Source organism: Vicugna pacos, chromosome 23 (genome assembly GCF_048564905.1).
Source record: "Vicugna pacos chromosome 23, VicPac4, whole genome shotgun sequence".
NCBI lineage: Eukaryota > Metazoa > Chordata > Mammalia > Artiodactyla > Camelidae > Vicugna > Vicugna pacos.
The window spans coordinates 9563907-9588854 of record NC_133009.1 but is presented as its reverse complement, the minus strand read 5'-3'; the positions used below and the strand labels follow the sequence as shown (position 1 = coordinate 9588854).

The window sequence follows — 24948 nt, the reverse complement described above, 5'->3', positions numbered from 1 at the left end:
CTTTGCGGGTCTGTATTCTTTGGGTGTGGTGGTGTGGGGACCCAAGACTCCCTGGGTCTGGTGAGGTATGCGGGGTCCAGTGAGCTGTTCTGGAAACATTTCTGGGCCTGGGGGCAGGAAAATGTTGGGAGCTGTGTGTTCTGCTGCAGCGGAGATCTGTCAGTATCCAAAAACAACCCCACTCAGTCTCCAGAGCATTGGTGGGAACCCCCGTCCCCCTTGGAGTTTCCAGGTTTCCAGGTGTGTGAACGCCCCTGCGTGACACGGCAGTGGCGGTGGTGGGTGGGCTGGTGGACGCTCGTCTCGCTTGGCTGCCTGCCCTGGAGAAAGGAAGCTAGTCGTTGGCCACTCCAGGACCAGGCTTGGCGGCCGCTCTGTTTTGCCGCTTTTCATGTTGTTAGAGGATCTTCTTGGGAACAAATGACTCAGCAACCTGAATCTCTGGGACTGAGCAGCCTAAGTGCCTTTTGAGAAGTGACTGGACGCATCCACCTAGGCCCTAAAATTCTGATCCCGGGAGGAGTGGACATCCAGACTGCTTTCACTCTTGGTTCTCCAGGCTGCCGTTCAGTATGGTTTCTCCAGATCCTGCCCCAATGGAAGGATCTCACTCACGGGGTAAGCAGGCAATATTTTAATTACCCTTCTGGTCCTTAGGAAATTCCAGGGAGAAAAAGGTCCTGGTTTGGGGCCAAAAAAACAGACAGCAACAAAAATCAGCTACGGCTGTAATTCTGGACTTGTCTGTGGCAGAAAGAGTTAATAGGATGGTGGTCTCAGGGTGGGGACCATCTTTCTCTCATGTTCAGGAGAAGCTCATATAGTTCAAGAAAGGATGACGACAGTTAGCATGGGACAGCCCAGTCTGGGTACTGGGTGCTGTCACTCAAAGAGTTAAGCTAGTGTTGAGGCCGAGAAGCCCTCAGGGAAGGCGTGAGCCTTGGGGACCAGGCCCTGTGTGCCCCAGAGCAGGGAAGTCTGGGCTAGGAGAGAGGCTGAGAAGAGTGGCCAGGGAAGTGGAGTGTAGGCCTAACTTTTTTTTGCCTTGTTTGACCAGCCTTGGCACTGCCCTCCGGCTCTCCAGGGGAAAAGCTGCAGTTCTGCTCTTGCAACACAAGGAGCAGACTGGAGAATTTAGATCTGCGTCACAGAGCTGAGAGAGAGAGAGAGAGAGAGAGAGAGGAGAGGGGAGAGAGGGAGAGAGGGAGAGAGAGCGAGCGCTCCGTCGATACGTCTGCTAGCAACAGCCGTGCTGCAGCAGAGAGAGAGAGAGAAATCAAGAAACAAGTCATAGCAACACCGGGCACCAGGTTCTGCCAGCTTACTTGCCAAGCGTTCAGAAATCTGTCCGGGGCCGGAGGCCTCTGAGTAGCCTAGACTAAGGAGATGACACGCAAGGTGGCACGGGCGGTTCCCGCGGGGAGGAGGTGGGGTGGCTGTGGGGGGCAGGGGTGGGAGCAAGAGGTTTCGGGGCGATGGTGGAAGGTTTAATGGGACCAGTTTCTGGAACATTCGGGACTGCGGCACCTTACGGCCGACCGAGATTTGGGTCTGCGCAGGCGACGATGGGTGGTCCGATGGGCTTCAGGACTTGATGGCGTAACCCCCTTCTTCCCCCACGTACGTATTTGCTGGGATCGGGGGCGATGTCTCTGCGTATGTGGGTGCTCTGTCTTTCTCACCTTCTTTCTCGCTTTTTGCTATTTTTTTTCTCTGAGGGAGGGTTTTTTTCCACTTTAATTTCTGTTTCCTTAGTGTCAGCTGCTCAGGCCTGACCAGGGGAGAGGAGAGAGGAGCAAGCCGTCCCCGGCGTCCCGCCTGACCTCCCGGGCTCTACCCCCATTTCCTTCTGTTGGACAGACAGAAAGACAGACAGACAGACTGGTTTTCCAGGTGGTTTGGGTGTCAGCGTCTGTCTGTCTGTCTGTGCGGTTCTCAGGTGGAAGGTAGGGAGTGAGGAGGAAGGCGAGGGGGCAGTTTTCCAGGGCTTGCCTTGTTGAAACGTTTGGCCCTGGGAATCTGGGGCTGGCGGGGAGCAGGTGGGCAGGATGGGGCGTGGGCTGGGAGAAGTGGGGTAAAGCTGGTAGGTCTGTCACTGCGTAGTTGGGGAAAGTGGGGAATGGTGACGCAGTCACTGTTGGATCTTGTTAGGAGCTCTTGGGGGACAGGTAGTAAGGCTCCCAGGATCTGTAGGACCAGCCAAGAGGGGTTAAGGATGAGCTGAGAAGGGAAGCTCGCATTTAGAGATTAAATGTCATCCTTTTGGCGTTGGAAAGTTGTTTACCTTGCGCTCTCTGTGTCTCCATGTTGGCACCCTTCCAGTTCACATGTGATGGCCTTCCTTGTACTGCTGCATCATTAACTAAGTGACTGAGCTGGCCTTCCATTGGCCAGGGGAGGGCTCTCACTCCAGACACTTCCTCTGATTGGTGGGTGGGCCAGTGGCAGGTGAAAACCTTTTTTTGATTGGCTGAGGGCAGGGTATCAAATCTGAATTTGCATTTCACTTGCTTAAACGGGAGGGGGGGAGAAGCCCAGCAGCTTTCTAAAATCTGTTTAGGGGTGTGCGTATGCTCGTGTGTCTGCCTGCTTTTGACTGACCAGTTGAAGCCTCTTCCTGTGCCTTTTTTATTTCATGCACTATTAGGAAGAGGAGCTGAGGGCTCCCCAAACTTTTTCTCAAAGGGGCGAAGGTTGGGGGAGAGGGGTGCGCAGAGGGTTGACCAAACTGGAAGGAAATATTTATTCTTTAGTTTGGTGTCAGAAAAGGGAATTTTCCGATCAGCCACACCTCAGTGTTGCGGCAAAATAATTCTTGGCTCCCCTGGAAACGCATGGGCAAGGTAGGGCAGAGCTGCTGCCTCCGCCGTTGCCACCACCCTGGGCTTCCTGCTGACTCTGGGCTACTCCCCGGGGACAAGAGATTTGCATTGACGTCCCGGCTGTCCAGAGCCCATTATGGGAAGGACCTGCCTTCTGGAAGCTGCTGCTCCCTGGTGCCCGGAAAGGTGAGGATGGGGACTGGCCCGGGGACGCTGCTCAGAAACTGCGTGTTTGGTGGGGTCTCTGGGAAAGCCATGGGCCACGAGAGGTTTGGAGGTCCCAGGTTAGAAGGGCTTGTCATCCTGGGGAGTGAGGAGAGTGAGAACAAAACTAGGGCAGCAGGCTGCTCGCCTCTGGTTGGGGGAGGAGGACTTGGAAAAAATCAGGGTTCCCGCTCCCCATCCGGTCCTTGATGCAGTTCCTGCGTCCGTGGGGAGGGGGTTTCGGAGCCCTGCGCCTTGCGCAGTGGCCCCCACCCATGACTGCGCATCTGGGAGCGCAGTGCGCCCTGGGTCTCCGGCCTAGGACAGCACCGCCCTTCTTATTACATAACAGAGGGCACGCTGTGCCTTCTCGGCCCCTCCTTGCAACCCCACCTCCTGGCTCCCCAGGACCCACAGAGCTGGGGAGGGTCTGAAGGGGGAGCGGTGGAAGCCTTCACCCCTGGAGGGTGGCCCTTGTCCAGTCAGTGATAGGAACTGGGTTTGAAGATGGAAAGGGGCTGCGGCCCCCGTCTTGGGGTATGGAAGGAGAATGCCCTTCTGAATGCCCCGTGTCACCTGTGGCCCCCGGGACCTCTCGGGGGATGGGGCGATGCCCTTCTTTCTCTCTCGTGCTTTCTGCTTTTTGAGAGAAGTTTGTGAAGGGAAAGACATGACAGTTGTGAGAGTAAAGAAGTGGGGGGGCACCCAGTTGGGAGGTGGTTGATGGTTCCCTCCCCTTGTCTCTGGTTTTTCCCTTTCCCTGGGTCGGTGGAGAGTATCCTTTATCATAGGCTGCCGTTCTGGAGGCGTTTCTGCTGGCCTCCGACATGGCGGCGTTGGCTTTTCTGGTCCTGCTGTGCCAGTTCCGCAGAGTGGGCGGGGGGCGGGGGCTATGACGGGGGAGGGGAGGGGGGGCAGACGCGCAGCAGAGGCGGGCACAGCGGTGGCTGCCGCAGTGACGGTGGCCTCACGGGCAGGACCGCCCAGTCCCACCCTTGGACGCAGCCCTGGGTGGGGGTCCCACTGGCTGGGACCCTGGCTTTGCCAGAGCGTGGACATTGCTAACCGTAGGCCTGGGTCTCCCATGCCTTCCTCAGCCTGAGGCTTAGAGCAGTTCAGGGGGTGGTGGGGCGAGCTGAGTTTTGTGGAGAGGGAGTGGAGGCAGAGATACGGCAGCTCGTCTTGGACGTGTCGGACCTGTGGTTTGTGTTCCCCAAATAGGCTGTGTCCCTGGCCGTCTCCCCGTGGGGACAGGGAGTGGGATCCATGGCAGCTCTGAGGATGTGTTTGGATGGCCCTGCCTTTTTGCCGTTCTCTCTCTCCTCTGTCCCTCCCCATACCCCCTGCCAGAGCCGTGGTTCCAGCTGTAGTCCTCCAGCGAGGCTCCCTGCTGCCCGTCCGGCCCTCTGCTCTCCAGGCCCTTCTGCGTGCAGCGGCCATCTTGTCTTCCTTGCTCAGAAATTTAAAATGGTTTCTCGTCCTTTCCAGAACGAGGTCCCTTCCCTCCAGCAGGACGCTGAGGGCTGTCTGTAACTTAGTCTTGTCTTAGCTTTCCTGTGCAGTCTCTCTCGGTTTCCCTCGGTGGACCACGTATTCCAGCAGAACCAGGCGACTTACTTTCTCCTGCTTTTTCTCTCTCTGTCCTCACTAGTGAGGCTTTCCACGCCTCCTCTCCACTGCACCCACCTGCGGCAGCCCCGCCGTCTTCCGCGGACCTTTCCTGATCACCTTCGCGGGCGGCGGTTCTCGTAACCACCCCTGCCCCCTTCGCCCAGGCTCCCGTGTGCTTTACCCCTCTTTTATGCCCCTTTGGTGGTGCTGTGGCTCTTTGTGAGCAAGTCTCGTGTCCTCTGTTAGATTGTGAGCTCCAGGAGGCCAGGGAAAAGAAGAAGGGAAGCGTGTACCTATTTGGTGCTTTCTGTTTGCCAGGTATCGCATCAAGCTCGTTCTCGGCAAGAATTCCGTCTGTTCTTCACCGCAGCCCTGCGAGGCACGTCCCATGGCCGGTAAGTGTTCTGATCGTGATTCGAACCCTGGTCTCTCAAAACCTTTGCCTTTTTCTTCTCTCAGTCTTCAGTATCTGCAAAATGCCTCTTATGAGGTCGATCCTCAAAATGTGTCTATTTAAGGAGTTTCTAAGTCCCTGATGTTCCGTGGGAGTTTGGGTGGCTCATCTTCCTGCGCCCAAGGTTGGGTGGCTTAGCTCTTCTGTGCCACCCTCCCTACTGCCTTATTGATTTTCTCCTCTTCCTTTGAGGCCAGGTTCACCCAAGATGGTGGGGGGGGGGGTTTGGTAGCTAAAATTGATGGACTCACAAACTTCAGTTATCCTGGTCGCCTTCCTCTTGGAGGAGGTGGGGTGGTCTGTAGCATCTTCGGAGCAGAATGAGCTCCAGAACCTGGAGGTCAGTGGAGGCCGCAGAAGGCAGGGAGCAGAGACATTGCACTTGGGCAGACCTGCGTGTGCATCCTGACTCTGCGTCATCTTAGCTGGGTGGTTTTAGACGAGTCATTTGATTGTTTTGTCTTACTGTCCTCAGTCAGTAAGATGGAGCCACTATACCTACTACACAGAAACACCTAATATATTTCCAAGCAAATAGGTTCCCAAGAGAAAGTGATGCAGCTCCCTTCCCCTTGCCCAGTTGTCTACCGGGGACTTAAGAAAGGGACATAGCAGGTGGTTCAAGAAGAAATGGGGGAGAAGGGAGTGTGTGTGCCTTCAGCAGAGGTATCAGCAGGGGCAGGGGAGGTGGTAACTGAGCAGCATGCACCTGAGACCTGCATGGTGGTGCCTTCCCCCACCCTGGAGTAAGTACCCGCTTTTGCATCAGGAACACCTGCGTCAGGAAGACGCCATGGGCACGGAGCCGTGAGCATTGGCGATGGCAGAGTGAGGGTTAACCAGTGAACCTTCCTGGGAGCCTTCTGATGCCAGGTTAGTTTCCCTTCTTTGCAGTGACTGCCTGCTCCCTGGCACTCTTGCATCCCCGTGGGAGGGGAGTTGGATGCCCTGAAGCCCCTTGTCACTGGTTCCGGGGCTGCAGAGCAGAGAGTGACGACAGCCCGTGAGTCGTCAGCCGACGGCAGCGGGGACCCTGGTGACGGCTGCTTTGTTGTTTTTTTCCTCTTTGGATGATGACTCAGTGTGTCGGGAGCTGGGAGATGGAGCACTCAAGCCGAGTGGCCAGGACGTTCTGTCAACATGAAAGCAGCAAACACAGCTTGTCGGGGCTCAGAGCTGACCCTGGGCTGGGGTCATTTTCAGGAGGGTCTTGGCAGGGGAAGGGCCACTCCCAGGCATCGAGTTGGGGGCGACATCGGGTAACCCAGCTAGGCTTTGTGGACCCTGTGTTTTAGAATCTGAAAAGAAAATGCAGCTGTTTGCGTTATTAGATGAGTTTGGCAAACAGGATCATGGCTTGAGGTCTTCTCGCTGGTCCCCACTGAGAGGCATTTTCCCAGGACCAGAAAACTCTTCGGGGTTTCTCACTGTGGCTCATTGCCTTGGATGGAGGGCAAGTCCCTTCTTGGGGCAGGGGTGGGCCCGACAGTCCTACTGCCCGTCATGGGGATGTGGTGTCTTAGGTTTTCTCTGCTGGCGCCATGTGAAGACGGTGGATCCACATCACGGGCTTCAAGCTGAAGACCACCTCCCAGCGTCCCCTTCCCTTATCATCCCAAATCACAGCTTTTCTTCCCTGCTTCATCTTCCTCACCCCCGCCTTAGGTGAGATGGCGGACCTAGAGTTCTCGACCTTGTGTGTGTGCGTGTCATCATGGCGGCTCAGGGTTCTAGGCTTTTCTTGAATCTGCAGCATTGCGCTCCACGCGCGTGACATCCCCCCGGCCCCGCCCCGCCCGGCCCGCCCGGCCCCGCCCTGCCGTGCCTTCTCAGGAGCAAGAGAGAAGATGGGCCTCCATTGCCACTGAGCCACAGCCAAACCATTATCCCCGGCATCTGGCTTCCCGTCTCTCCTCCCGCTTCTCGGCCAGTGTCTGGGGCAGAGGAGCAAACAACTTGTGGGAAGAGATGGAGGGGCAGCCTGGCCGCAGAGCTCCCTGCCTCCTTTCCCCGTATGCCACTTCTCAGCCTCACGCTTTCCCGTGGATGATGCCAGCACTGACATTTGTCACCGAGCACCTCCTCCTCTCCTCATGGACCTCCCCGTGTGACTCATTTGGGATCCAGAAGGAGTGGCTCTGGGGCCTTGGGAGCCAAAGGGAGCAGGGAGACCTGGTCCAGGTCATAGCGGAGAGAGACAGGCAAGGGGCAGGGGCTCGCCATCCCCAGCTGAGCCTTGAGTGGGCTTTGGGTTCAGCCCCAGCCCCTGTGCGTCATCTTTTTTTCAGCCTGAGTAGAGAACAGCTTGACCTAAAAAAATTGTATATATGTGGGTGTTGGATCCTTTGTGGCTCTTTGTCCAGAAGCTGTGCATGTGATGAGAGCCCGGCTCTGTACTTCAGAGCACTCTGTTGTGGCTCAGGTTTGTTTTCGGAAAGAGGTGATGGACGGGCCGTCCTTGATGAGACCCTGTGCCCACTGGGACTGGCATGGTCTTGCCTCTGTCAACGGATGGTGAGCCGCAGTGGAGGGCCGGGTCCGGGGGCCGCATGTTAAGCCCAGAGGGGACCCTGACTGGGGCCTGCACATGCACTGCCTGGTTGGCCCTGGGAGCTGAGCCCACCTTTCACTTCTTCCTTGCAGAGAACTCAGAGAAGTTCAGCTCCACGAGTCGGTGACGGCCTTTTGGAGACTCGGGCTCAGCTGACGATGGTGCTGGTGAGCAGAAGACAGTCGTCATCCTGGGGGATAAATGTGTATCCGTTTGCGTTTATTTGGAACAAAAAAAAAAAGGAGATGCCTGGCAGCCTGGCTCTCTGCAGTAAGTATTCGTCCGCATTCTTTTATTCCCTCAAACGTCGGAAGTGGATAGATGCTTATCGAACCCAGCCAGCTCCTGTGCCTTCTCCATTCTTCCCTGCACACCCCCGCCCCTGGTCCTCCAGAAGAGAGGACTAGATCGATTTTCTTGTGCTGCTGGAGAGCTGCAGAGAGGCTAGAACTCAGTGTTCAGCCTCCACACATCCCCCTCACATTCAGGAGAAGAAGTCGATTCTCCCTAAAACGGAGCCAAAAGGCCAGGTCCCTCAGAGCAGAGCGTTCACGGGCTGAATGGAAGGGCCCTGCCTGTCCTCACTGCCCGCAGCAGGGAGGTGAGGCTCTCAGTTGGCTGGCTGGGGGAGGGTGGGCCTTGCCAGAATCTAGCATGGTTCTCTGCCAAGTTCTAGCTCCAAATCTCTAGGCCGGTAGGAACCTAGACTATATATAGCATTGTGCTAAGCAATTCTTATCGGACGTGTCTGCCCTCCCCTTCGGGAGAGGAGCGCTCTGTCAGAGAACCAGAGCCTGGAGAGTGTGAGCCAGCTCCGTGGGGCCTTTTATTCCAGGAAGGGCTGTGCGCACATGCGTGTGTGCGTGTGTGTGTGCATGTGCATACATGCACACACAGGAGGGCCAGGAGGGACTGGTGGCTCTTGATGGATACCGGGTTTGGAAGAATGGCTGGGGCACACCATGTGGCTGAAAGCACAGTGTGGTCTCCGGTGTGTCTTCCTGGTTTCCTGTTTGCCTTGCTTTGCCCAAGGATGCCTTTTGACCTCTCTCTTCCTCCTTTTGGACCTCCTGTCTTCCCTGCCTTCCTCCAGCCCTCCCTCGTCCTTCCTTTGATTTTCTATAGGCTATATGGGGCAGGCCCAGCTGTGGGCATCCGGGAGCTTGTCTGCTCTCCACCCTCACCCGCCTTTGGGCTTTCTGGGAATCTGGCTGGACTGGCAGAAGGGGGTCAGCTGCCCTCAGAGTTGCTGGGTGGTACAGGGCAGAGTGGGCTGGGGATCTGCCTCCGCCCTTTGAGAGGTGCTGTTGAGCCCCCAGTTTGCGTGATTCTGTGACCACAAATGCCAATAGATATGACCTGATAGATGTGTCTTATCAGCGTGTCATCATGAGGCTGCTTGTTGGCAACCAGATGCGGCAAGGAAGATAGGATTTAACCCCGTCCTTGCCTCCCAGGTAAGTCAGGTGTGGGCCGCCCTGTTCCCCTGCCCACCGAGGACGTTTTCCTTATTCAGTGGGGAATCCTCAGACTTCTTCATTCAGAATCTCCCAAACAATTGCTCTCTTCTTCCCATTCTCCTCCTCCTGGCTTTTCTGTGAATGGGGTTAGTAACCAGCCAGGGCTGGGGGCAGGGCGGCCAGCCTGAGTGGTCAGGCGCTGGACGTGTGGGAGATGGCGGGGTGTGGCGGTTGGCAGAACACTTGGGGCTCCCACAGTGACTGACCGACTGGGAGTTTGCTCCGGCCCCTGCGTCTGGCACGAGATTCTGGGTGCTGAGCCCTCAGAGGAGCGGGGAGCCTGCCTGGCCCCTGGGCCTTCTCTTCCCCGTGTCCTCTTGTCCTGAGACCTGAGTCCAGGGCAGTGCTTGGAGTTTATAGACTGTGGGCCTGGTAGTGGACATCTTTCCCTACTTTGATTTTTTTTTGGTTTTGGGGGGGTTTTTTTGAGTGAATCACTTTTTCTTTCTAGGCCCTCAGTGCCTTACTTTAAAAAAAATTCCCAGCGAATCGTCACAGCATCTCCAGGCAGTTGATGTAGAAATGTTTTTTTGCCTCTGCCTCGCTTGGTGCTGGTGGCGGTGGTAGCAATGGTGATTAAAAATGACGAGGCCTGAGGAACTGGGGAGGCCTGTGGCCTCACAGAGATGGGGCAGAAAGCAGACCTTAGGCGGCCGCCACACCACCGGGAAGTCTCTCTGCTGTCAAATGGTTTTCCTGCCATGTTCTGGGCCAGCAGGGCCAGTTGAAATGGGCTGACTGCAGATTTGTCTGGGGTCTAATGATAAAAGAGATGGTGCTGGTCACTTTATGATGCTCTTGGCTAGTATCAGGGGGCACCTGGGGAAGCCCAGCTCTCTGCCCATGCCCGTGGATGTGGGTGTTGTCTCACCTCCCCACCCCCACCACCCCCGCCCCTGGAAGTCTGGTGCATTCTGCCTCCCAGTGTTTCACCTTCTCCCTTCCCATCTGAGATGAGTCTCTGAGTTGGCTGCGAGCAGCCTGAGATCCTCGCTGAACGAGGAATCCAGGGCTGTTTGGAAGAGTCCGGTGTCTCTTCCTTCAAGGAATTTGACAAGCCTCAGCCCCTCCAGCAGTAACGTAGGGAGGAATGGCTAGGGGTGTTGGATCTGGAACTTGAATAAAGAGGAGAGATCAGCTTTGGTGCAGCTGGGGAGACGAAGAGGAGCGGCCAAGTCCCTCAAGATGTGTCGGCTGGAGTCTGGCCAGCGCCGGCTGTCGGGCTGGAGCCAGATGGGGCTGCCGGCCGTACCCGGGAGCCTCCACTCGCCTCTGTGCAGTGCGCCCCCGTTAACAGCCCTTCCCACCAGAGTGGGAAGCAAAGGGGAAGCTGGTTTTGCTCTTTGAGACACATTTGTCTCTGCGGCCTCTGGTGTTCCAGGAATTGCAGTTGGTGCTTCCCTGCTGATGCTTCTAGTTTTGTCCCTCATCTGGTTCTTTCCTCCCTGCTCACCAGCGGGGCTTCTCCTGACATGACGTGGAGCATTATGTGTCAGCAGTCGGGCGAGCAGAACAGTTGGCATCCCCTGAGAGGGGGGCCTCTCAGGCCAGGCGTCGCTGGCATGGCTTTCTTGACCTTTGGATCCCTGCGGTCTGGGAGCCGGGAGGCAGCGTGGGGCCTTTCCCACGTGGGGTCCAGCAGAGGTTAACAGAGCTGGTGGCACTGGAGCCCTGGTGGTGTGGCTTAGCCAGGAGGTGTTGGGGAGGGGCCCTGCCGGGGGACCTGATTGGTCGGCACCTCCCCAGTCCATTGAATCCTGGTCTGGTCGGGGCTGTGAATTGTTTAATGCATATCTTGGCTGCGTCCCCTGGCGCGAGTGCCCCCGAGGCTGCAGCCGCAGCTTTAGAGAGGATCTGTACCTCGTGCGGGTCACCGTTTTGGGCGTGTTGCCTCCCTCTGAAATATGTGAGAGCGAGCGCCTTTTGCACTAGCCGGCTGTCTGTGGGAGGCCCTCGTTTTGCGCTGCTTTTCTGGGACTTGGAGTGTCTGGGAGGAAAGCGGAGACTGGGTTGGGTTTCTTGCTAGCTCTTTCCACAGGAGCTGCTCGTGGGCTGATGAGGCCAGAGAACACCTGCAGGTCCACAGGCCGGTACGGAGCCTGAAGCAGCAGTGTGGAGCCCCGGCAGGGGAGGAGCTGGGGGTGACGAGGAGGGAGAGAGCCATGCTGGGGATGGTTGTGCAGCGTCTGACCACAGGATCAAGGCCAGGAGAGGGTCGGAGGATGTGTCCGTTGCTCAGCTGAGGCTGTCTGCTGCAGCCTGAGTGGACATGTGTGTGCGTGGAGCCCAGATCAGGGTCTGTAACGAGGCATGAAGGCCTGAGACGGGCATCAGAGTTCTGGGTCTCGGTGCAGTCCAGGGAAAGGGAAACTGACCTTTGTTAAGGGCCCCCCCCCCTTTGCTTATCTGATTTCGTCCTATGGTGTAGGTGTTACTTCCCTTTTATGGTTAAAGACACTGTGATTGTTAAGAGACTTAGCCACGGTCACACACGTGGTAGAGGTGGACTTGTTGAGATTTAAACCCAAGCCTTTCTGACTCCAACGCCTGTACTCTTTCTTCACCCTCTTGGGCTAAAGTCAGAAATTTTGAGGAGGTAAGACCCGCAGAGGATATGCCGCCAAACCAACTGATGTAACCCAGAGTGAGAGGCCAGGCACCCAGGTGACTTTGCAGTCACAGGGATGACTGCACCACGTCCCTTTTGGGGAGACAGAGCAGATGCATGTACCCTTTGGTGTCCGCGGACAGGCAGTGGAATACATTCCTTCTATGAATATGTATTCAGCCTCTGCTGTATGTGTGCGGGGGATTGTTCTAGGTGCTGGGATGCAGAACTCAGTAAAACCAAGTTTCTGCTCTCGTGGGGTATACATTCTGGTGGGCAGAGATCATTAATAATAGTGAATAGAATTTAAAAATAAAGCAGACATATGTGGAAAAGGAGGGCACCCATGCATAAGGACGGGGATCCAGCTGTTGATCGGAGAGGGAATTCTAGAGACTACAGGACCTCGGCTACGTGGGGAAGCCATATTGACTGAGCCTCCAAAGAGTTAGAGCTGGTAGGGCTGCTAAGCCCTCTCTGTGCCTATCAGCTCTGAAAATCCCTCCAGGGTGCACGGAGCTCACAGGAACTTGTGGTGAGTCAGGAATCGAGGCGGCAGTAGATGCCAAGCCCTTGGTCACCGGCAGACTCGGGTTTTTTCCATCAGCCGTGGTTGCGCCTGACCTTCCGACTCCCACCCTCCCCGGGCGCCAGCTGGCACCTCTGCTTCAGCCTGGTCACCGTGCCCCTCTCTTGTCCACGCAGCCCAGGGGAACATGCGGGTTACGTCTCTGCCAAGTCACTGGTCAAACACAGGCCTACAGGAGGCAGAACTCAGCGGAGCATCTCCTGCCAGAAGGCGTGATTCCAAGATTATGGCGATTGGGAAGGGACGGGCAGAGGGGAGGCGGGGAGAGTCACCTTGTGTCAGATGCATGGGCGAGCTTTGTGTCTGGAGAGTTGAGGCAGGCTGGAGGCTGGAGGCAGGGGGAGGGGTGTTTCCTGTGTGCGGCTCCAGGGCCCAGGACTTGTTTACCCGGCGGGAGTGGAGTGGCTGCCGCCCGGGTGAGTCAGGCCACGTGATTCTCCCTCTTTGGCACCGCAGTCCTTGACGCCTCGTCCACCCTGGCCGCGGAGGCTGCCACCTGCTGCCAGAGGGCTGATGTTGCACAAAGGTGGGGTGTAGGTTTTGGTGGCATGTGGTTGCGGGGGCACAGAGAAAGTGGGCTTGTGTCCCCTGGTGGAGACGAGTCAGCAGACACGGGTTCTGGACTTGCTCACTTTACCTCTTTGGGCTCAGTTTCATTACCTGTAAAGCGAGAGGGTTGAGCCAGAATCTTTTTGGAGGTTCCTGCCAACTTTGATCTGGGGGCGCCCTGGATGTTCATGGAGATGTTTCTTAGCCAGAAACTCAAGATGAAGAAGACTAGATCTGAGTGGCAAGAGAGGTGAGGAACCTTGAAGACACCTCTTAGAGCAGCTGGAGTCCTGTTTTCCGCAGGGAGACGGTCGGCATGATTTAGGGCAGGTGGGTGGAGTTTTCAAAGGACCCTCCCGAGAAAAATGTGAAGGTAACTGAAGGTGATGGGTGAGGAGCCTCCAGGTGACCAAGGACGTGGACCCCTGCTCCCAGCAAGAGGCTTGTCTGGAGATGGGCCGTGGAGTGGCAGGGGGTGGCTTGACATGCTGTGTTCTAGGAAAGATGTGCCATCCTTTCTGGCCCTCAATCCTGGAGAAGACAGGACTGCAGGGCCCTTGTGTCCTGTGCCTTCACTGAGACTCATCTTCAGAGCCTGTGCCCCTTTGCTGTCAGAAAGTTTTCCTTTATTTTTAGCCTTCTTTTATGATGTGGTTGTTTAAGCCCTTGTATTTAAAAAGAAAGAAAGAAAGAAGAAGACAGAAACAAAAATATCTCAGAGCCACCAGTCCCATTTTGGGTTTTTAGTCTTGAGTCACTCTTTAAAAGACAGCAGAAATGAAATGCATACAGCAAAGCCCAGGGTCGCAGACCCTTCTGGACGGTTGTGCAAGACCAGGCTGGGGCCAGGAGTGGCTGGGCCTCAGCCTTGCTTCTCCATGGCAGCCTTCGTCCCTGCCGTCCGCTGCGTCTCCTGGGCTGCGTGGGTAGGAGCCCCGAGGCTGAGGCACACATTGTGCAATCTGCTAGACGGAATGCAGAGCTTTAAAAATAGCTACACTTCTGCAAGATGCTATCTGCTTGCCACTGTACTGGACACTTACCTGGGGTTTGTAACTATGAGGCCCCCTGCCCCAGATGGTGTGGGGACCAGGGATTTGGGCTAGGATGCAAGAGGGAGAGGAATTGACTAGTCTCATGCACCATGCGATGTTTCACGGTTCTTTTCACCTTTGCTCGCTCTTCTGGCCCCCGTGCAGCCCTGTGAGGGCAGGTGGGTGATGTTACCCCTGTAGGGGATGACACCGAGCCAGAGAGAGTCCTTCCCAGATCCAGCTGCTTGAACCTGCTTCATTCGGGCCACCACGCAGGTCCCCTGACTCCACGGTTGTTACTTCCTCAGGTTCTAGTTGTGTTCTTCCAAGGGCCAGTGGGTGGGGCAGGAATGGGGGCGTGGATCTTGGACAAGTTCACTTGATCTCTTTGGGCCTGGGGTTCCTTCTCTATGTATTGAAGGGGTGGGAAACCTCAGAATATCTAACTCTTCCTGTTCTCCATTCTTTCACCTTCTTGGAACTCTTGTGAAAGCTGGCCTGGACTTCTTGGCTGGGAAGCCAGCCATTCACCATGGGTTTCTGGTGAGGTTCCCTACCCATGGAAGCTTCTGGAACATGTGGTGCTTCAGACCATTCTGACACATCTGTACGGCCTTTCCAGCATGCGCATAGAGTCATGTTTCTGCTAAGTAACATCCTTAGAAACCGAGGCCCCAGCGTGAGGTCTTTGAGGTTTTTCCATTGGATTTATAAGGCCCTCCTGGGGCTTCCCCAGCATTCACGTTGCATGTGTGTTACCTGTTCCTCAGCTGCTTGCTGTGCAGCGCCCGTTGGAAGAACTGGCTAAGGTACGATGTCAGGTAAGATACTGGAAATGCTGGCTTCAGCTCTGATGGTTTGCTGTGTGATTGACCTGGAGAGATGGCCTTTCCCATGGTGGAGAAGGCGGGCTGGAGCATTCTTGGACGTCAGTGTTCCTGAGTACTCAGCGCCACCCCGACCCTTGACAAGGGATGCCGAGGTGAAGCGCAGGCTGCGCGTCTTCCTGGCCAAGTGGCCTTCTGCGTGATCTTCATTTAAATAGACCAGAACTTGTGTGAAGGGGCGAGAGCGGCGTTTATTTTATTTATAGCACCTTTAGCCATGATGGCTTAGGCTTCATCCTGGGCTGTTCCTTGAGGAAGCATTGGGATTGGATAGGGGGCAGTGTGCTTACAGGTCTATAAGCGTCTGTCTATTTGTACCCCGAGTGCAGCCTCAGCTTGTTGAGAAGCCCTGTGATGGGGAGGCCCCAGGGAGTTGTTTTGGAGGATGCAGCCCTCAGTGACTTTATGTGTGAAGATGTGTCTTGTCGGACCCTGTCTTCCTGGAGGATGGCTGGACCTGCAGTGGGGACGCTGACTCAGGCTAGACTTGAGGGAGAACCATGGCGTTCCCTTTGCTCAGGGCTCCCAAGGAAAGACAAGGCTTCTTTATCTGAGAGGGGGAGACTGGATGTCCTGGACAGGGTCCTTCTGGGCCTGAATCTGAGGCTGCCCTGGAGTGGCTTGAGGTGGGGGTGCCAGGGTCCAGTGGGAGCTCTGTGATGGGTCCCTCCATCTTTCCTTTTCGCCTTTGAGGCAAGCCTGAGCCTGGGGTGGGGACCATGAGCATCGCGTCCGGAGCGCTGACCGCCTTCCCCTTGCAGAGAGAACATCTGGCACTGGCCCTGTAGGACTGATGTTACTTGCAAATAAAAAAGGGAGAAAATCCCCCTCAGCCCTGCCAGGAAAGAGCCCTGAGCTACTCTGATTCTGAATTTGTGTCACCACCACCCACCCCTGCCGACTCCCCCAGCCCTAGGGACCTTCAGTAGGCATCGGAGATGTGAATGAGTGTGTGTTGGCGGGGGGCAGACATGGTGTGCTGGAAAAAGACAGGAGCTGGAAGAGGACTATCTCAGGCAGGTCCACCCCTCAGGGACCACCAGCGTTGCCCACTATGCTAAAGGCGCAGATGTGTGTTGAGCTGGGCATGCTATTTAGAGGTGACCCAGAGCCTGAAATCAACCAGTTAATGGCTAAATGAAGGTTGTATTAAATCCGGAGAGGCCTGCGTTGTGTTGTCATTTCTTTGGGGTACAGTTCTTCCAATGTCTCTGACATTGTCCAGTGTATTACTTTTATTCCAAATGTAAACAAAACATAGGCTCACTGCAGAGATGAACCATCTCTGAGATGGGGCATCTCCCCACCTGGTCCTGGAGCGAGTCACCCAGACCCGTGAGGAGCTGGGAATCAAGTGTGTCCTTGCTAGGACCAGCTCAGCCCACTTCATGCCTTCATCTGGGGTGGGAGCTGCTTAGGCATGAATCCCCCCGGTCCTATGAGCTGTTTCTTCTTTTAAGCTTGAACCCTGAGTAGTGGCCTTGAAAGTCTGAGACCACGTGTCAGCCTGCCAGGGGAGGAGGGGGACAGAGAGGGAAGAGAGGGACACAGACAGAGAGGAAGAGAACACGGGCTCCTGGCCCCTGGCCTCTCTCCAAGACAGGTGAACTCTGTGTTCGAAAAGGAACTCATTTAATCTTTTGGCCCTCGTGGTGGTTATTTGTGTTTTCTCTCCCTTTCTCTTTTCCCTCCTCTCTCTCCCTCACCGCCCCCCTGAGCACCCCCCCCCCCCGCCGCCTCCAAAAGAATTTAATCTGCTGGACAACAAACAATACTGTTATAAAACTTTCAAAACAAGAGGGCGAGGCCTCCCTGACAAGGAGAAGAGCATGCCGGGTAACGGCCGAGGGAGCCTGCCAGGCCCGAGATGGAGCCAGGCGAGAGCCCTGTTGGCTGGGCACCTGGGCGCCCGCCCCCGCCCAGCCCACCAGCCGTGCCATCCCCGGTCCAGAGGGGAAGGAACTGAAACGAAAGTGGGGGCAGAGAAACACCCGAAAAGGGGAAGTTGTACGTGTTGCCCTCTCTCCCATCTGATGGGAATGCACCAGACTGTGAAACTTCCTCCTCCACCTCCCTCCTTTCCCTCCCTCCTCCTCCCTCCCTCCTCCTCCCTCCCTCCTCCCTCCTCCCTTCTCCCTCCTCCCTCCTCTTCCTGCCTCCTCCCACCACCCACTGTTCCAGGTCCTGAGACTGGCAGACAGAGGTCCTGATAACAGAAAGAGGCTGGCACAGCAGTGCAGGTCCAGCTACTGGCCAGGCCAGCTGCCGGGGAAGCAGGAGAGCAGGGTGCTCCAAGTTTGGACTCCAGACCCACCCTCTGCCTGCCTGGCCTCCCTCCTCTCACCTAGGGAAGTGGAGCCAGGTCACAGGGTGTGCCCAGTGCTTGGGCTCCGCCAGGTGGATGCCCAGGTTCTGGGTAGGTCCACCGCTCGGAGGTTAGTGGGCGCAGCCCTGCCTCCCTGGTGCCTGCCAAGGCCTTGCTCCGAGGGGGATGTCTGCCTTGGGGAGATGCTCTGTTCTCCTTCCAGGAGAAGTGGGGGCTGTGCCACAGAAGCCAGGCACACCTCTGGAAAGCCTCCTGGGGACAGAGATGTGCTCCTCCCAGCACGCAGGCGTGCGGTCCCGTGAGTGGAGCTCCTGGTCAGAGACTGCATCTGTAGTGTCTTGTGGTGGCTGAAGGAGGGGGCAGCCCAGCTCCACCTGGGGAGGTGGGGAAGCTGGGCTCTGGGCATCTCTCCCCCAACTTCTAAAGTTAGATTTCACCTAAGGCTGAAGGTTCACTTCTGAGTCCGTCTGCACTGAGTCAAGTGGATGATTTGGGAGTGAAGAGGGAGCAGCGCTGGCGCTTCTCCTTTGGATCCATGTTGGTTTGGGCCCGTGAGCTGGGGGGAGGGCACTGTGCGTGTGTAAGAGACCATCGGCACGCTCACTCTTCCTCTTGTGGAAAGCACTGGCTTCCCTGAAAGCAGTCCCGGGCTGTGCCTGTCCTCCGCCCCGGCTGAGCCACTCTCTGGGGAACGGGGAGGGATCCCCGATCCTGCCTTCACTCCACCCCCCTCCTTCCCTTCGCTGCCCACTGCCTCTGCTACCCCTCGGGCCCCATGGCATCCCCAGGGCAGGGTGGCTGTGCACATCCTTCCAGCCAGCCGGCCATCCTGAGCGACGGGGCGTCCGTGCCCTGTCCTGAGTCTGGGAGATTTCCAGACCCAAGTTTTTCCGGTGGCGTTGAGGCAGGACAGAGGCCGAGGAGCACAGGCCCCCGTACCCCTGCCCCAGGGGCAGCCGAAATTGCCGATGCTCTGCCCACGCAAGCCGGGAGGGCAGTGACTTCTTGCCTTGTCCCCTCAGGGAGTGTTTGAGGGGCTCGCTGGGTGTGGAGTGTGTCATCCCCTCTTTGGGATCCAGGCCCTGGGGAGTGTGCTGGTCCCTGGGTGCTGAGCTCTCCTTTCCAGGACTGAGCTGCCAGAAGGAGAGAGCCATCCCCGTGTTGCCCCCACCCCAGCCCCATATTCGCAGACCTGTCATCCTATCACCCTTTCCTCTGATTCATTAACCACAGCTCGTTGGCAGCAGGCCCCACCCTGACAGCTCAAGACAGAATGTCCAGGACACTGGCCCGGGGCTCGAGCCGAGAGTGACCGGAAGCTGGGCTGGGCCTCTCGGTTCCGACGTACAGTGGTCTGGGGCTCATTCAAGGGCAGAAGTTCCCCCTTTTCTAAAAGGGCCTTCTCCAGGCCCCTCTCTCACCAAGACGACCCTTCCTCGCTGCCAGGAGCCCTGAAACCAGCATTCCCAGTGGCAGGAAGATGGATGAGCTGGGCTCCACGTCCAGCGCTCCTCCCCCGCTCTGGCTGGAACTTGCGTCAGTCATGTAAGTAGCTGTGACTCAGCACCCAGCCGGGTCGGGAGGGAGGGAGAAGCCGCTGCCTCGCAGGAGCCTTCGCAGCGCTCCGGATCTGAACAGGCAGCGGGAGCGAGCGCAGAGCAGGCTGGCAGCACGGGGCTCCTGGAGGCGAATATCTGTTTGTTCCGCGGGTTTGCTTACGGATTTCATAAACAAGCCTTCCTCTCCTTCCCGTCTCCCACCCCTGTTATTTCTGGGGGCACCATGCTGGGCTTAGGGTTTCTCAGACTTCAAACGGCGCAGACAGCATCATTCATGGAACGCAGTGGACGCTCTGTCTGCAGCCTCCAGACTGTTCTTTAAGCCGAAGCCCGTGAATGGTATTTAACCCTCAGATGTTTTCGTTTGCCCTGCACGGAGTTTTTTGTTTCTTTTTTCTTTCTTTTTTTTTAATGTATCCGGTTCTGCATGCCTTTAGACAAAACATGGCCTCTCCAGATCACCGTACTTCTGCCGCCCATGGTGGCTGCTTCTCTGTCTCGAGTTTGCTGCCCAACCTCTCCATGAATTGTAAGGCGCAGTGACCAGTCTGTGCTAGCTCCTCTCTTTTTGCGGGGACCATCGGTGCCTGTTCCAGAGGAGGGCAGGCCCCAGTTCCTAGAGCCCGGGCTGAGCAGGAGTCACAGCCGCTGTGTTCTGATTCACTGTGCGGTGACCTTTCCTCCACCCTCGGGTCCCTGCCCAGGCAGAGGAGTGTCATAGGCACGAGGGGGTGGAAAACCTCCAAATCGGATGTGGGCACAGAAGTGGACTGGGGCGGCAGCAGGCTCCCCAGGCCCTCTTCCGGCACCACCAGCACCTCCTGGAGCCGACACGCCCTCGGAGTCCTTCCCCCTTGCTGGTCAGCTTGCGTGGTGGGGCCACTAGGCTGAGGGGGGAGAACCCCGCCACCCGCCTTGGACGGCAGAACGCTGAGCAGGCTGGGGCTTCTCAGGCTGCCTTCTTCCAGACCGAGGTGGCCCTCGGGCTGAGTGCCAGGAAGAGCACGCCCGTTCTGGCTACATCAAACCACCTGGCTGCGTGCAACTAGGGAGCAAAATCAGCAGCTGGCCTCAGGTAGGTGAGTCCCTGCTTGGCTGACTTGGAGAGAGAAGCCTGGTTCTGTTGGGAGGCCTGAGACCCCAACAGACCCGTGTCTGATGGACTTGGAAGGCAAAAGCTTCGGGTACTAAGATGACTTTTCCCCTCCTCTTCTTTTAGGGTGTTTATAGCAATGCATTGTTAATGATTTTTTTGTCTCTTTTTTCAGAGAACTAGGAGTATTTTAGAACTGAAGAGTTGGGAGCCCAAACGCGGGCTCATGTCCCTTAGTTCCCTTGGTGACAGTGCGTCCTCTGCTCTGTGCAGCCTCTCCTCTGAGCTCAGGGCTGATGCTTCCTGGGTAGCAGGAGAGACGTGGATTGATCCCCCCGATGACCAGGTGGCAGAAGCGTGTTCTGAAGGGAAAGAGCTTGATGGTGTGAGAGGGCGGTTTAACCGAGAGCCGGGCTAGACGAGGGAGCTTTCCTGAGCACGGAGTGGCCGAGCTGAGACCTGCAGGAGGACTTAAGACCACCCTGCTGACCTGGGTTGGGGGTTGGGGGTGGTGGGTATGGGAGGGTGGATGCAGAGCGTTCCAGAAGGCGGGAGCAGCATAGGCAGAGGCCTTCTGGTGGAGGAAGAGGCAGTCTGGGTCACTGTAGGACGCCTTAGGAGAGGATTCTGTGGATAGTGGCAGTTGGAAGTTGCTAAGGAAGAAGAATATGGCTAAAGTGAAAAGCAGGAAGGCTGAGAATTACCAAATGTTGGTCTTCTCCAACCACTCATTTCATAGGATTCAGACCACATGGTAATGACTGTCACTGATACTCACTTCTGACCTTAGAGCCTTAGTTGTGAGCTGACTCACAGCACCATCCCCCACCTGCTGTTGACTGCAATGGTCCTTATTCAGAGCCCTTGCAGGCACTGCCAAGCCCTAGCCCCAGCTCTCCCATCTGTGGCCGAGGTCTGCAGAGCCCAGTGCTGGTGTCAGATCCCGCAGGCGTCCAGCACGGGCACTGCAAGGCAGCTCATCTCCAGTGTCCCCCCAGCTCCCACAGCCAGGCCATGGAGACCCCCAAAGGCACCGGAGGTACAGGAGAAAAAGCAGGTATCAAAGCACCACGCCTCTTGCAGAACAGATGTGCTCCCATCTCCCCTCAAGTTTTACATGTTGTACAGTCAGTAACGCCCCCCACTTTCCATGCAGAAATACTGCCTGGGATTCCCACCTGCCCTCAATCTTGTTCATAATTTAAGTTCAAAACCAGAATGAGACAATGGTCCAGCTGCAGAGCAGACGGCAGTGGGCAGAGGCGCAGGAACACAGACGTCGGAGTTACACTGGGATCAGCACCGCTCACCAGTCCTGTGACTGTGGGCAAGTTTTTGAACCATTTTGAGGATCAGTTTCTTCTGCAAAAATGGGAATAACACCTGCTTCACAGGGCTGTTGTGAGAATTAAAGAGCACAGCTTGGTGTTCAAATTTTATTTCCTTCTCTTCCCTAAAGCAGCACATAATGTTATTTTCAGGAGGCATAAAAAAATATAAGCCTTTATCTCAAGACCTGAAGAGTTGGTAGGGAACCTGAGAGATCAGTCTCTGTCTCTCCTTTTTCTTGGTTAAGGAATCAGAGGAAATGCAGACATATATCCTTAACTTCAAACAGCCAAAAAAAGATGGTGCAATTAGGAGATGGGAAATCTCATTTGAACACCATTTGTGAATTTTAGTTTCAGGCAAAATTTGAAAACAACACAAAACAAAACTCCATTCTTGTATTAGAGGATTATCTTCTTAATACAACTTAGGACACTGATTTTTTGTGTCACAGTAGAGGATAAATAAGTTTGCCAGTTCATGGAGTGATACTGGAATGTCCCGACAATTACCTTGGGCTGGGAAGGAGGAGCCCACGCTCCTCCCGAACAGGGCACGTGGGAAATTTGCCCTGGTTCAGGTGCAGCCGGCCTTCGTGTAGAGGCTGGAGCCTCCTGGGCAGACGGGGAGCTTGTTTCCTGATGAAGTGAGATAATATTAGAAAATGATTTGGATACTGTGAAATACTGTACAAAGCAGGGCAACACGGATGTCAATGTTAACACAGTTTAATAATAGCTTTGATTGTTTTATTTTACTATATAATAATTTGTAGGGACTGGTTGTGGAATTGAATAAATTAACCTAGAATTTGTGAGTTTCTGTATTTCGACTGTCTATGTGAATTGTCAGCTTTGACTTTCATGTTCTTTGGAAATTACTGTGTAAGTCTCCTCCCTGCCTTTCTAATGGGTCCGTATATTATGTCCCATCACAAGTGGAACTGCAAGAAGACGTTACTGCTCGGGGCAGAGGCTGGGTCTTCTGATCGCATCTCCCTTCTTTCTTCAGTGAGATCCTCTTCTTCTGGAAGCTGGTTTCACATGGTGGCTTAGATTTTTCCATCTTTGTATCTAGCACCATTTGAAATCAGTGTTTTAGGAGTAAGAATTGCAGCATAGCCAAGGGCCGACTGCAGAGGAGCTGCCACTTGTGGGACCGGCTCTCCTCCTCCTGCCGCCTGAGCTGGCTCAAAAAAGGATGAACTTGAAAAGCAAAGTCACTCTTGAGTATGTTGGGTTGTGGAGGCAACAGTGCAGGGACTGGGTTGTGTCCAAAGTGAACTCGGTGGATTGAGCAGGGCCAGGCGTTGTTATCTTTCTGAGGACAGGTAGCAGCCGCCGCCAGCAGTAACCTGTTGGCAGGGCTTTGAGCGCGTGACTGGGCAATGCTGGGTTGGGTACTGGATTGCAGTAGGGAAGGGGGAGGTATGTGTCCCGGCAGGAGTGTCTCCCCACATCAGCGCCATCCGCCTGCTCCTAGATGCCCTGGAACGTTCAGCTGCAGGTGCCACGCAGCTGAAGTCAGACTTGCCACCTGCACTGCCAAGGTGCAGGACCCCCCGGAGCACCACTGGACCCATCTCTTACACAGGCTGACCGATTTCTCCTGGTGTTCAGAGTCTGTTTTTGTCTAGCACCATTTGAAATCGGTTATGATGTAGGGGGAAAAGCAGCAGCCTCGAGGTCTCATGCCAAGTGTGGTGAGCAACAGCCTGTGGCTTCGTGGAAGATGGATGGGCAGAGAGGGGAGGGGATCACGCTTTTCCTATGAACTTCCTTAGCTGCATTCGTGATACGTTATGCACAGGTAATAGATCATTTAATGGATTTTTCAAAACAAGTAACTGTAAGTTTCCTGATGTCCTCAGTTTGCTGAAATGTGGTAGTACTGTAAACTAGAAATTGGTTGCTGTTAAGTTACCTTTCTGTTAAAAGAAGTCTGTTCATGCATCTTCACCTTAATAAATGTTTTATTATATTCAGTTTATCATGTCTCTGTTTTTCATTTATTATTTTCTATTCATCATTCCATGATGATGAACAGTGGGGCCTGAGAATTTAATTTGCTGGGCAGACTTACCTACTTCACAGAAAATCTGAAGTAGGTTACAGCAGACAGATTTTAAAATGTAGCCCTTTAAGATGAGAAGGAATTCTCTGAGCCATGAAACAGAATGAGAAGAGATCACAGAAGAGAGCAGGGCTGCAGACCTGGGGGAAAGAGGCTACTTGCTGATGAGGAAACGGACCTGGGTGCCCAGTGGGCTGCAGCCCGGACACCTCCGTGGTCAGCGCTCCTTCAGGAAAGTGGGCTTAACTGAACCTGTGCTTGCGCTGCTCTTAGAGGGAGGAACACTGACGAATTCAGGTGCAACAGGAGATGCAGGAGCCCTACTTTGGTTCTTAGTTTCTATCAACCCTAGAAGTCAAAGCAAATCAGTTCTGTAAAGGTATTCAGAGAGTAGCCAAAGTCGACTTCACAGGGGAGTAAACTTGGGGACTCTATGTCCCCTTGACTGAGCTTTTTGCACAGGAGATGTGTGGCCACCTCTGAGCACTTGCAGGACTTTTATTTCACGCCAGTGCTTCTTCATAAGTGATGGCATCTCAGCCACCTGGGAAGCCTGTCTGAGTCCACATCCTGCCAGTCTTCCCAGATGCCTGCCCTGCCTGGTGCAGTGAGGGTGGGACAGGTGAAGCACTGTTGGTTAAGCTCCCCAGTGAATGGGACCCTCTCAACCCTGCAGCCGCAGCGCTATTTCAGGCTGTTGTCTGAATAGTCACATGTCCCCAGGATGTGGCGGTGGGAATAGTTAGGACCCTGAATTGTTTTATCACTTCTCCACTGAGGTAAATGTAGACCTGTTGGCATAACCGCTTTGGGTCAGATGTAACAAACTGATCAACTTTTGATGCATCTACGTGTCCCAGGCTCCAGCCTAGGAATTTCCAACAAAGTGAGTAAGGCACGGATTCTGCTAGCAGGTTGCTCTGACGCCAGCCCCCAAATGAGAAAGTGCTAGAAGATGGAGTTTGGTGTCAACACACAAAAACAATGACTTGGGGCCCCTTTTCCATAAAAGTAGTTTCTGGTGCTCCCATGAATGCTTAATTTTATACATGGGTACACATGGGTAGGTCATGAGGAGCAAAATGCACTCCCCAGGTAACCACTCCCACAAAACTATTTTTCTTTGTTCATCTGGAGGCTGACAGTTCTTTACCTAAAATGCCCATTCCAGCTGGTTTTCCCTAGTAACTTGTTAAGCAGAATGTTTCTCCCGGAGACATCTTGAGCCTGGCTTTCGAGGCCGTTCTCCCCACCCAGGTAGAAGATGCTTTGTCAGGCGTGGGTCCTACTTACGTAAGTTTTGCCGCTTATTTACTGTAAGCATGTAAGTGGAGAGGGAGTTGGACTGAAGGCACAGCCAGCCTCATGCATGTTGTGCCAGCAAAGAATTCCCATCCCTGGAACTAAGTGCTGGTGAGTCCTAGTAAATGTGAGTCCAGGAATCTTTCACCAACTTAGGGGAAACCATGTGCTGAATCTCAAACCTGAAAGGTCTTCATGTAAGATGTTGGCCCAGCCCTGCGTTTTGAGAAGCTGGTGTATGGTTTCGTGGGGGTACCCAGCAGACTAGTGCATCCATATTTTGGGGTAGTTTAAGAGTTTTCCATGACAACTAGGAAAGTTATGTTTTGTGTTTATTCTGCCGTGATAGGGCCCCATGCTGTGTTCTGATTACCTTCACCCAGGTGAAGAGTGATTTTCAGGTCTCACCCCTACAGTTCCTGGTTATATACCACTGA

At 55.1% G+C, this 24948-nt stretch overlaps 1 protein-coding gene across 3 annotated transcripts; it reads left to right on the top strand.

The window, feature by feature from the left end:
- Positions 1-632: 632 nt before the first annotated feature.
- On the top strand, positions 633-23125 carry LOC140688725 (uncharacterized). 3 transcript variants are annotated; one of them, XM_072948475.1, is made up of 7 exons: positions 633-1398; positions 1501-1620; positions 2951-3008; positions 4956-5032; positions 7735-7912; positions 9023-9099; positions 18602-23125. In XM_072948475.1, the coding sequence occupies exons 1-7, from the start codon at positions 1387-1389 to the stop codon at positions 18608-18610; spliced, it is 531 nt and encodes a 176-aa protein (XP_072804576.1). In that variant the 5' UTR covers positions 633-1386; the 3' UTR covers positions 18611-23125. The 3 variants fall into 3 exon arrangements, 2 of the variants coding, with proteins under 2 accessions (XP_072804576.1, XP_072804577.1); XR_012063478.1 differs by lacking the exons at positions 2951-3008; positions 9023-9099 and having other exon boundaries at positions 18389-23125; XM_072948476.1 differs by lacking the exons at positions 2951-3008; positions 9023-9099; positions 18602-23125 and having other exon boundaries at positions 7735-7919.
- The last annotated feature ends 1823 nt before the right edge of the window (positions 23126-24948 follow it).